The sequence below is a fragment of the Phascolarctos cinereus genome, unplaced genomic scaffold (assembly GCF_003287225.1).
Source record: "Phascolarctos cinereus isolate Bilbo 61053 unplaced genomic scaffold, phaCin_HiC Scaffold_5;HRSCAF=322, whole genome shotgun sequence".
Classification (NCBI taxonomy): domain Eukaryota; kingdom Metazoa; phylum Chordata; class Mammalia; order Diprotodontia; family Phascolarctidae; genus Phascolarctos; species Phascolarctos cinereus.
Genome location: NW_027555958.1, coordinates 235,626,871 through 235,639,503, shown reverse-complemented (window position 1 = coordinate 235,639,503; position 12,633 = coordinate 235,626,871). Strand labels below are relative to the sequence as shown.

The 12,633-nt window shown below is 40.4% G+C and overlaps 1 protein-coding gene across 4 annotated transcripts in view; it reads left to right on the top strand.

The window, feature by feature from the left end:
- The window catches only part of DAAM2 (dishevelled associated activator of morphogenesis 2), a 169,276-nt gene that overhangs the window by 121,426 nt on the left and 35,217 nt on the right, over positions 1 to 12,633 (top strand). For all 4 annotated transcript variants that reach the window (XM_078155389.1, XM_020999400.2, XM_020999399.2 and 1 more), the window contains 5 exons: positions 2,767 to 2,841; positions 3,655 to 3,749; positions 6,857 to 7,190; positions 9,073 to 9,183; positions 12,091 to 12,194. In XM_078155389.1, coding sequence (XP_078011515.1) covers positions 2,767 to 2,841; positions 3,655 to 3,749; positions 6,857 to 7,190; positions 9,073 to 9,183; positions 12,091 to 12,194 — 719 coding nt within the window. The remainder of the gene's footprint in view (positions 1 to 2,766; positions 2,842 to 3,654; positions 3,750 to 6,856; positions 7,191 to 9,072; positions 9,184 to 12,090; positions 12,195 to 12,633) is intronic.

Here is a 12,633-nt window from a genome sequence, read left to right as displayed (position 1 = left end):
CCTCAGACACTTGACACTAGCTGTGTGATGCTGGGCAAGCCACCTAACCCTGATTGCCTCGCCGAAAAAAGAAAAAAAAAGAAAAAGGAAAATGAAAAAAGAAAATGAGATGGAGTAGAAACAGCAAAAACTGGCAGTTGGTTGGATACGTGCAGTGAGGGAGAATGAAGAGTTTGAGGATAATGCTAAATGTTCTACTCTTAAATTATTGAGCTTCACTATATGTTGTCAGGAGAACAAATACCAATGCATCCCTGCTTTCATGGAGGGATATTCGGATGGTATAAATAGATTTTATATATACTCTTAACTCCATCATGTAGGAAGGTAACACTGCTTGCAAATGAGTAAAGTAATGAGCTCAGTCTGGGACTTAATTTGTTTTCATCTCTCATTAACTTTCATTGCTATTTTCTTTTTCTTTTTTCTATGTTTCTTTCATATCTATCTCTTGGTCTCTCATTCTTCTTCCCTGCCTCCCTCCATCTTTTTTCTGTCTGTGTATTATTTCTTTTGCCTATTATCTCTCTTTCTGTCCTCTATATTTTCATTACTTATCTAGCTCTGAGGAAAACATTTTGTAAATTGTAAAGCACCAGATGATTGCTGTGACTATTTTTTTTCCTTTCATCTTTGTGTCTTCTCATTTTCTGGCTTCCTCTCTTCCTCCAGACCTCAGCAGTAGTCATAAGTGTGTTAATGCCAGCTTGGAGGGAAGCCTCTAAGTAGAATGCCCTAGGAATCTGTTCTTGGCCTTGACTTGTTCAACTTTTTAAGTCAGTTAATTGGGTGAGGCATAAATTGCATGCCCTTTGCATTAGTTGACAAATAGCTAGGAGGTATAACTGCCATATTAGATGGCAGTCAAGGACCAAAAAGATCTTGCCAGACTGGAACAATGGACTGAATCTTATAAGATAAAATTTAATAGAAATAAATCTAACATAGAGAAATGTAAAGAAATAAATGTTAAGCTCTGCATTTTACAAGTCAACTGAACAAGCACAAATTGGGGGAGTCATGGCTAGATAAAAATTTCTATGAAAAAGATCTATGGATTTTAATGAATTATAAGTTCAATCTGAATCAGTGTAAAAACAACACCACCAAGAAAAAAAAAAACAAAAACTTAATTCAATCTTAAACTGCAGTAATAGAGAGTGATGGTTCCCATGTAGTGTGCCTTGACCAGACCACATCTATAGTATTTGTTGTGTTTAATTATACGTGCCACATTTTAAGGAACGTGTACATATATAAGTACATAGAATGTTTATGTGTATATATATATATATATATACATATATGTGTGTGTATGTATATATATATATATTCATATATATGAGTTCATACAATATAATATAACATATAAGTTCATAGAATGAATTTTGTATATGTATATAATATACATATACACACATATACACACACACACACATATATGTATGTATATATATATATATATATATATAAAACTAAATAAAAGGTATTTAGAGAGGGAGGGCATCACCAGAAGTTGAGACAATCAGGAAAAGCTAAGTGTAGAATCTTAGAGATGAATCTTGAAGGAAGTGGAGGATTGTATGAGGCGGAGGTAAGTAGGCAGTGCATTCCAGGCAGGGCTGGAAGACCAGTGCAAAGGCACAAAGATGATAGATAGAGTGACGTATATGAGTTACAGAGAGATAGCCATTTGGCTGTACCCTAAAGTATAGGAAGGGGAGGAAAGTATAATGAGGCTGGTCAAATAGGTTGGGGCCAGGTCTTGAAAGGCTTTAAAAACCAAACAAAGGAGCCTATATTTCATTCTAGAAAAAACTAGTGAAAATTATAGAGGGAGAGAGATAGAGACAGAGACTTTTAGGCCTGATATAAGGAAAAACTTGGTAAGAGTTAGAACTGTCCCAAAGTAGAGTTTTTTGGCTTGGGAGGTAGCGAGTCACTTAACACTGTTTGCCTCAGTTTTCTCATCTGTAAAATGAGCTGGAGAAGGAAATGGCAAACTGCTCCAGTATCTTTGCCAAGAAAACCTCAAATGGGGTTATGAGGAGTCAAACACAACTGAAAAACAACTGAACAACAAAGTCATCTTTTAACAGAAGTCTTCAAGCAAAGGCTGTATGTATTTGAGGGGCAGGGAAACAGTTCTTGTTAACATATGGGTTAAATTAGGTGGTCTCTGAGGTCTTTTGAACTCCGTGATTCTGTACCTTGCTCAAGGATACATAGCCAGGTCCTAGTCTCCTGAAAAACATTTGCCTTTGGGAAACATAGGGGCCTGGGAGTTTGACAAGACAAGGCTTCCAGGAAGCATTTACTCTCGGTATTTGTATCTTTGATCATATAAGCAAACTATGTGTTCAGGAGGGACCTGGAGAAAGCATCAGTAGCTCTTTAGGTTTTTCTTGAGTTCTGCCTTATCCATGAAGACTTTCTAGAACTTGCCTTAGGATAATAATAGCCTTTGCCCTCCAACCTCACCTAATACTTCTTCTGTAACTTTGTAAGACATTTATTGTGTAATAATCTATACTCAAGGCATTTGTATCCGTGTCTTATCCCCTAATATTGTCCCACCCCCAAATAGATTAAGTATGAGCTTCTTGAGAACAGGGACTGGATCTTATCTAAAGATTGTTTCACCTCCAGTGCCTAGCATAGTACTTTGCTCACAATAGGCGTTTAATAAGTCTTTATTGTACTGTATTCTTTTCCCAAACCATGAATCCCCAAGTGAAGTTACACCAGATCTTTACTTTGTTTCAGGAACAGGAGGATCCCAACAAATTGGCGACCAGCTGGCCAGATTATTACATTGACCGGATCAACTCCATGGCTGCTGTGAGTAATGTCTTCTTGTTATTTTTGAGGAAGTCCTAAAGGTTTTCTGAAGAGCTGCCTACCTGGGCTCCAGCATTGATGGTATCCAGCCCGTCCTCCACCCTAAACAGAATGTCTGTCCTTGTCTACCCCAAATCCTTCAACATGTTTTGTAACGCTTGCCCTGCCTCAGCTATAATGTCTCACATTTCTATAGTACTGATATTTTATAGTGTTTTATGAACCACTTTTACACAGTCCATCAATAAGCATTCATTGATAAATGCTTCCTATGTGCCAGGCATATAGGCATTATAGGAATTTCTCTGAATTAGGAGATTCAGAGAAAGGCAAAAACAGTCTCTGCCTTCAAGGAGCTTATAGTCTAATGGGGGAGACAGCATGTAAATATAAGATAGATACAGATGGAAGGTGATCTAAATGCGAAAGCATTATCTGTGAGCTATCCTGGATAGAGAGAGGTAAGGGAGAGGGGTTAATTATAATGATAAAATCTAGCATTTGTGTTTAAGGTTCGCAATACACTTTTCCTATGGTATCTCTTTTTATCCTCACACAATCCTATGAGGTAGGTGCTGTTATCCCTATTTTACAGATGAGGAAGTTGAGGCTGAGAGAGATGAAGCGACTTGCCCAGGGTTATACAACTAGTAAGCATCTTCTGAAACAAACTTAGATTTTCCTGACTCAAAGTCCAACACTATATGTCCTCCACCTTGCTGTGTAGGGCCAAGGCAGGTAGACAGAGTAACCCTTCTCTCCCCTCCTCCACAAATACACACATCCTCTTCCTTCTGTCTGCTTTCCCAACAGATGCAGACTCTGTATGCCTTTGATGAAGAGGAAACAGAGATGAGAAACAAAGTGGTTGAAGACCTGAAGACAGCTCTTCGCACTCAACCCATGAGGTAACTGAGTTCTCTACCTGGATCTCAATTCCCCTGGATCCAATTCACTTCCCATGCCTTCACTTCAAGTTGGGTGGCTTTACAGCATTATAGTATCTTCTCCTTCCTTCCTCCCTCCCTCACTCCAATCCATTCCAGTCCAGTTCCATTCTTCTCACTCTACCTCACTTCATACCATTCCAACACATTCTATTTCAGTTTACAATTCTTTGGATTTCTTGAGGAGCTGGGTGGCAGCCAAGGCTTAGGGCCCAGGGCTTAAGGGGTTGAAGAGGAGAGAAGCCTTAGAGGGAAAATTACAGTAAACCACAGATCCATGAAGGGCCATCTTGGGAGAAGGGCAGAGTGGCTATTTTGGTTCCTTTGATGGATAGGACAATAGAGAGAAGGGAGCCAGGTTAAAGATGGAAAGGCCTTTCTTAAAAAGGGCTAAGCCTCGACGAAGGGGTGAGGCAGGTTTCAGAGGCTCCTCTGGAGGATTTTGTAAACACCTTCCCTACAATGAACCAACCAATGAACCATATTAGATTCCAGGCCTTGTTCTAAGCTCTGGGAATACAAAGGAGGTAAAAAACCAGTCCTTGTCCTCAAGGGACCTACATTATAATGGAGGAGACAACATGAGACTAAATGAGTGCATACAAGCTATATACAGAGTAGATGCAAGTCAATCTGAGAGGGGGAAGAATTAGCAGCTAGAGTGGGGGTGGGGTGGATAGGAAAGGCCTTCTGCAGAGGAAGAATTTTGAGCTGAGTCCAGAAAAGCCTGGGAAACTAAGAGGCAGAGGTGATGGAGAAGAGCATTCTAGACATGGAGGACAGCTAATGCAAAGACTTGGAGACAAATAGTATTATGTATGAGGAGCTATAAAGAAGCTGGTGTGAGGTAGGGCTCTTCCTGAGTTAAGAGGAAATAAATAGATAACTCATTGAATGAAGGCCAGCCTGAAGATTCTGTGATGCATAGATGAGAGTTTTCTCTTTTTCTGCGTTAGACAGGGGGCCAAGCAGCTGGGCCTGGGTGCGAAGTAGGGGGTGTTATGTCTTCCTTGTGTGTGATTTCCTCTACTGAGGTCCTTGACTCCTGCTGCCTTTCCTGTCTTCATCTCCTTGAATTTCCAAGATATGTCTGTTCTTATAGCTGGTGTGGTATAGTCAGCAATAGGAGGAGAGACAGAAAAGAAAGTGAGGGAGTGAGAAGTGAGGGGCTTAAATGAATAATCATGACCTCTCATTTCTCCTTCCCAGTGAGCCTATTGTGGGAAGAGGGGTAGTAAGGCACAAAATAACCGTTTCCCCCTTCCAACCAAGAGATCATAAATACACAGATAAAGGTAAAAATGTCTTCAGAAGTTTATTAAGCTTAGCCCTGTTTGGAGAGAGCCATGTAATTTTTTTAAAGATTTCTTGAAGAGATGCTTGAGCTCCCATGGAGCTCTCTCCACTATCATATACCACATCACTCTGATAAAGTCATTCCAATTCTCTTGTCTAACCACGTTGCCCTTCTCTAACAGTATCTTCTTCTTCTGTCTTTGACAGAGGCAGAGGGGAGTTAAGGGTTGGAGTAGGTAGCATTTAGTAAACCTAATTACTATCCTCCTCACCAACATGTGATCAGTTAGTCCACAAGCATTTCTTAAATGCCTACTTTGTGCCATCTGAGGCACCATGGTAGGTGCTGGGGATTAAAAAAAAAAGATCAGTCCTTTTCTTCAAGGAGCTTACATTCTATCAGGGGAAATAATATCTCTACATAGTTGGGTGTTGTCCTTTGTTCTTGAAGAGGACCAAAATGACACCATCATGTTGGGCTCAAGGTACAGAGCGTCTGACCATAGTGGATCAGATCAATGAAACTCCACCACAGGTTGGACACAAATATCCCATATGAGCATACAAAATAAATATAAGGTAATTTTGGTGGGGGGATCCTAGCCACTGGAGAGATTCTTTTACAACCTTATGTAAGAAGAGGCATTCGGGCTAAACGTCCTTTTATTGATTGCATGATAGTAAGAAGGATAGTAATTAGGATTACTAAATGCTACCTGCATCCCATCCTCAACCATTTCTATAAAGGACAGAAGAAGATACTATTGGAGGAGGACAGAGAGGCTAGACAAGAAAATTGGAAGTATTTCATCAGAGTGGTATGGCATATAGTAGTGGAGAAAACTCCATGGGAGCCCAAGCATCTCTTCAAGAAATCCTTAAAAAAAGTTAGATGGCTCTTTACAAATCTTAAAGGAACCTAGATATTCTAAGAAGTAAAGGTGAGGAAGCAGTACATTCCAGGTATGGGGAGTGGCCTCTACAAAGAGACTGAAGATAGAAAGGCACATGTAAGAATCATCAAGAAGGTCAATTTCACTGGACTGTATAGTGTGTGGATGGTAGCAATAGACCTAAAAAGAAGGAGATTGGAACCAAGCAATCGATATTTATTAAGTGCCTACTATGTGCCAGGCACTGTGCTAAGTTCTGGGGATACAAAAAGAAGCAATGACAGTCCCTGCTCTCAAGGAGCTTGCAAGCTAAAGCCGGGTTATGAAACAGAAGGTTGCTATACAAATGATAGGATGACAGGCAACTGATGTGTGAGTGTGATGTACTTGGAATACAAATTAGGCCTAAACATGGCGTGAAGGTTATATAGAAAATCAGTAGATATTTATTTACTGAAAGGCTTCTATGCATACCAAATTGGTACCAGTGGTAGGTGAGTATCAGGTAATAGACATGTGAAAGGATGGACAGCTAGGTGGCTCAGTGGATAGAATGCCAAGCCTGGAATCAGGAATACTCATCTTTCTGAGTTCAGATTTGACCTCAGACATGAACTAGCTGTGTGACCCTAGGCAAGTCACTTAACCCTGTTTGCCTCAGTTTCCTTATCTGCAAAATGAGCTGGAGAAGGAAATAGCAAACTGCTCCAGTATCTCTGCCAAGAAAAGCCCAATGGGGTCACAAAGAGTCAGACAAGACTGAAATGACTGAACAGTAACAACAGCAAAATGTGAAATAATATGGTAGTGTACCTTGCCTGCTCTCATAGTCTTTTCTTCCATTCCACACTGCTCCTCTTATTCTCACCCCCTCCCCAGATTTGTGACTCGATTCATTGAGTTGGATGGGTTGACCTGTCTCTTGAACTTCCTTCGGAGTATGGACCATGCCACCTGTGAGAGTAGAATCCATACATCCCTCATTGGCTGCATCAAGGCATTGATGAACAATTCCCAGGGCCGTGCCCATGTGTTGGCACAACCTGAAGGCATTAGCACCATTGCCCAAAGCTTGCGCACTGAGAACAGCAAAACCAAGGTGGCCGTGCTTGAGATCCTGGGTGCTGTCTGCCTGGTGCCTGGTGGCCATAAGAAGGTGCTTCAAGCCATGTTGCACTACCAGGTGTATGCCGCCGAGAGGACCCGCTTCCAGGTGAGGGATAGAAGAACAATATGAAAGTCACGCACAGAGCTACACAAGGATGATATCTCGGTGGGGCATTTGGGTTGTGGGTCATAAACAAAAGAACTGGAGCAATGAGGAACCTTATATGGAAGGAATTGGGGCATGCATGGAGATAGCATGTGGATAGATGGGATGAGGGACAAATGGAAGGTATTGTATAAAGAGTACAGGGATATATCATCCAGGTGAGGGGACTTGGGAAAAGAAGAGCTAATACAGGGAAGGGGTGGACCAGAGATGTCTCCGAGAGGTTGACCAGGAAAACAGGCTACTTTTACAACTGTTGGTTAATAATAGTAACGATAATAATAATACAGATTTCAAAATATCCTGAAAAATTCAGCCAATACATTCTCTGGGTATCAGGAGATTAGCAGTTATGGACTACAATTGTTCTGATATAACATTGATCCGTAAAACTTAATAACAGTGTTAATAGATGTTGCCATACCAAATATTCATAATTTACAAGCAACATGGAACAAAATGCTTTCAAAATATAGAAACCTCATAGAAGAAATTGAAACCATGTGGGAGGAGAAGAATGTGTACATACATACATCCTTGTATCAAGAATGCTTTCATCAAGCCTCTAGACAATGAACTCACATCCCAGGACTTTCATTTAATTACAGAAAAAGAGAGTTTTGTGCAATGGTCCCTAGAACATTAAATATGGAAGAATAAGAGCAGCCTAGCATACTGTTCTGGGACTGCTTTTATCTGAACCTTATCCAAAAAGATGAGAAGAATGAGAAGTTGATAATAGTAAGATGAACAATACTGGTATTTATTTAGCAATTCACAGTTTGCAAAGCACTTTTACTTTATTATAGGCAGATAGGTAGTGCAGTGAATAGAGTACTGAACCTCAAGTCAGAAAGACTTCAATTTGAATCTGGCTTCAGATGCTTACTAGTTATATGACCCTTATCTTTGCCTCAGTTTCCTCATCTGTAAAATGGGGCTAATAATAGCACCTGCCTCTCAGGGTTGTTGTGAGGATCAAAGGAGATAATAATTGTAAAGCACTCAGCACAGTGCCTGGTGCTTCGTAAGTGCTGTATAACTGTTAGCTATTATTATTAACTATTATTATTTCACCTGAGCCTTGCAACCACACTGTGAAGCAGATATGCCAGATATTATTATCCTCATTTTACAGATGAGAAAAATGATGCTCAGAAAAGTAAAGTGGCTTGACCTTGCTCACAGCTAATGTTAAGGGCCAATACTTTCTGCTGCCCTGGTTTTCACTGAAATTAGATATTTCAAAGAATGCTCTGATATACCTGAGCCCAGAGTCCAATGACCTTATAGAAGACCAAGTATCACCTAGAATTCTGGGCCGCAGGAAACTGTCCAAGGTCTCAAGCAACTGATATTTGTTTGTGTTCTTCTTCATACCCAAGGCCTGTTTAATACCCTCCCAACCTGACCCCAAACCCAGCACAGGCCTCTATTTGGTTTTGTTTATTTTTGGAGCAATTTCAAGTGCCTGCTATGAATAGCACCCTATATTAGGAATTTCAGGAAAGATACAAAAGAAATGGTTCCTGTGTTCAAGGAACTTAAACTCAGTTGGAGAAAGAGCACAGAACACAAACACATAAAAGAGTTTGATTAAAAAAATGATATGGCAGTGCTATATGATAATATAACTGGCAAGAGGAGGTAAAGTCTGGGTCAGAATGAGTCAAGATAACTTTTAAGAGAGGTTTTTAAAAAGGCAATGGGCAGGATGGGGGTGGGGGGGACATTCTAGGGGAATAGAACAGCATGAGCTAAAGCAGGCATGGAGTCAGGGCTAGTAAGGTGCTAAGATCTCCTGTCCCCTCTCCCTTCCCAGACTTTGTTGAATGAGCTGGACCGAAGCATGGGGCGCTACCGGGATGAGGTGAATCTGAAGACAGCCATCATGTCCTTCATTAATGCTGTCCTCAATGCTGGTGCTGGAGAGGTAGGTCATTTCCCTCTCACATCCCTACACTCTTCCAGAGAACAGTAATCTTTTAATTAGATTCCTCCAACTTCCTTAGGGAATCCTGGGGTAGGGTAGGGAGCCAAAGGAGGGACCCTTGACTTCTGACTGGGCAATGTCTGTTGCCATCATAACTTTTAGAGAGTTTGTGTTAACTTTCTTCCTGTGTTAAGCAACAGAATTAAAATGTTGTTCAAGTACAAAGTGCAGGTCAGTTCTGTTACAATACAGATGCCATGGGTTTGGATACATCGTAGGCCAGAGTCATGCCCTCTGAAATACAACTACTTGAAGTATCAGCCTGATAAAAATAAAATATAAATAAAAAGTAAAATGTAAAACTGGTGTCCCCATCTCCATCCTGATACTATAAAGAGGGGAGGGTCCATCATATTGTCATTATATCTGCCACTGAAGTCAATCCTAATGGTTGGTATCAGCCATTATTCAATTCAAGAAATAAGATCCTATTTATGTGAATTTTGTTAATGTTAGCTTTTTGTTTCTTTTAAGCAAAAAGATTGGCCTTCATTAAAGCCATTAGAGTTAGTGAGTAAACGATTAAATATTTAGACTTCAGAAGTCTTAGTCCATGCTAAATGTCTTGAATTTCACAGCACACATTGCTTTAAATGCTGTGATCGAAACTTAACTTCCTACTTAAACTAACAAGTAATTATTCTTCACAGAGCAAGTATAAACAGTTCTTCTCTACTGTCAACATTAGTCAGAACAGGCCCAGAGTAAGGTTAAAACTTAAATGGATCAAGACTAGTTAAATTACAGGGGCCATAGATAGGAAGGGTAGAAGCTAAGGCACTAATCTCTCTTCTAATTAATCCCAGAAAATAGATGGATGGATGGATAGATAGATGGATGGATGGATAGATAGAGATAGATAGATAGATAGATAGATAGATAGATAGATAGATAGATAGATAGATAGATAGATGGATAGATAGATAGATATAAATGGATGATGGATGGATGGATGAATGCATGGTTGGATGGATGAATGCATGGTTGGATGGATGGATGGATGGATGGATGGATGGATGGATGGATGGATGGGTGGATGAGTTAATCCAGGAAAACTTCCTGAGAGAGCAGAGAGATTCAAAGTGCTATTTGAATAATAGAAGATAGCCTATTGAGTTAACTAGAGCAAAGGGAGTAGATATAGGTTATTTTAATGAGAGAGTTTGGAGGGGAAGCAACATGAATCAGAAAAAAGAAAATGGTCATATCTGAAGAGTCTAAAGCAGAGAGAAATCCAAGGTGGGAGCAGAGCAGGAGTTGAGGAGAATGTTGGAGAATGAAGAATTGGTGCTGAGGAGGATACTGGAGAATAAGGGGCATGGATTAACCTTCCAAAAGAACTTTCTGAGGCTTTGGCAATACTGCTACTTTTGAACTGGGTTCTGGAGATTTCTATGACTGTAAACACTAAACCTCATGTTGTCTTAATACCTTCTATTGTATAATAATCCTTAGTGCTCTTATATCTCAAGGTTAGAGACTGACTGAAGCCTTAGAAACAAAGCCATTAGAAAAGTAGCCATAATATTGATGAGAGGGGAGCCTCAGTTTGTCTAAATGAAATGGGCAGCCCAGTCAGGATCTTCTTGTTTCAGGATGGGACTAGGGCGTGTTCTTAGCATTGTTAGTCTTCCCACTTCCTTTCTTATAAACCCAGTCCACTAGGACAGTGACGGAAGTGTGAGAGGTTTCTGATAGTGGCTTATCTTTGTGGTGTTGATATCACTCAGCTCCCAGAAGTGAAGAATGTGAACTGGCTTTTCCAGGTAGGCTAAGTCCAGGTTGTATAGATAATGCATTCTACAAGTATGTAGACAGGTTGTATAGGTAATATATTCTATTATATAGGTAATACATTCTATATTCTGGTTAAAAGGCTTAGAAGAAATTGAATAGAGTTTGAATCTCCTCTGTCTCTCCCCTTTGGGAGGGGTTTCCATGGGACTCTGTGACTTTTGGAGTGATGAAGAATATATATTACTGGAAGTGCTGTGTGATATTACAAGAAAGTCAAGTCATCAGGCATTTATTAAGTGCCTACTGTGTACCAGGATACAAAAAAAAAGGCAAAAGCCCCTACTCTAAAGGAGCTCATATTCTTATGGGAGAGACAACATGCAAATAAGTAGGTACAAAAAAGATACATACAAGTTAGGGGGATTAGGAAAGTCTTCTTGTAGAAGGTGGAACTATGGCTGAGATTTCAGCAAAGCCAAGGGGGAAGATGAAGAGAGAGAGAGTTATAGGGGGAGAAAGTCAATGAAAATACATGGAGTTAGGAGAAGGGGTGTCTTATTTGAAGAATAGCAAAGAGGCCATTATCACAGGATTGTAGAGTAAGAGAAGTAAGATATAAAATGTCTGGAATGGTAGGAAGGGGCCAGATTATGAAGAGCTTTAAAAACCAAACAAGATTTTATATTTGATCCTGGAGGCAATAGGAGCCACTGGAGTTTATTGAATAGGGGAGTGATGTGGGCAGACCTGCCCTTTAGGAAAATCAACTTGATGGTTGAATAGAGGATGGACTAATGTGAAGAGAGACCTGAGGCATGGAAACCAACCACAAGGCTATTTCAGTAGTCCAGGGCTAAAGTAATAAGTGGCTGCATCAGAAGAGAGAAGGGGGATTATAGGAAAGATATTATGAAGGTAGAATTGACTGGACTTGGCAACAGATTGGGTATGGGGTACAGTTTGGGTGAGAAGTGCATTAAAGGCTAAAGACAGTATTAAGTGATGGTTGTTTTCTGATCCAGCTAATGAAATAAATGTTTCTATACTGATTCTGCTTCTGGTCCCACTCCACCCCCATCCCAATTCTACCCCATCCCAATTATCTTCAAGGATAATCTGGAGTTTCGGTTACATCTGCGATATGAATTCCTAATGTTGGGAATACAGCCTGTGATTGACAAACTTCGGAGGCATGAGAACGCCATATTGGACAGGTAGGGGATGAGATGAAGGACTTATTTATTTCAAAGTAGGAAAGGAGATCTAAACATAATAAACTCAGGATGGTGAGGAGAAGCACAGAAGTACCAACCCAAGGAGAGCAGGCCTAGAATAAGTATTGAGTATCTGGGAGGGCTTCTGAGAGTGAGATGGACAGGGAGGGACTTATGGTACCCAGAAGAAGCTAGACACTTCCCAATTTGGCCTAGGTCAAGACCGATGGGTCTTTTAAAATCTCGTTAGTTTCTCTTCGGCTTGGCCATTTTCCTGTTTATTGGCCCTGCTTCCAGAGGAAAGTAAACTTTCTGTCCATCTATGTGGAAGAGGAAGAGAGTAAGTGTTTGGCTGAAAGGAGTGTTTTTGGTCTTATCTAACTTTAATTTCCTTGCTGTGAGATACTACTCAGTTGTGACCTCTCTATCTTTTCTTTGC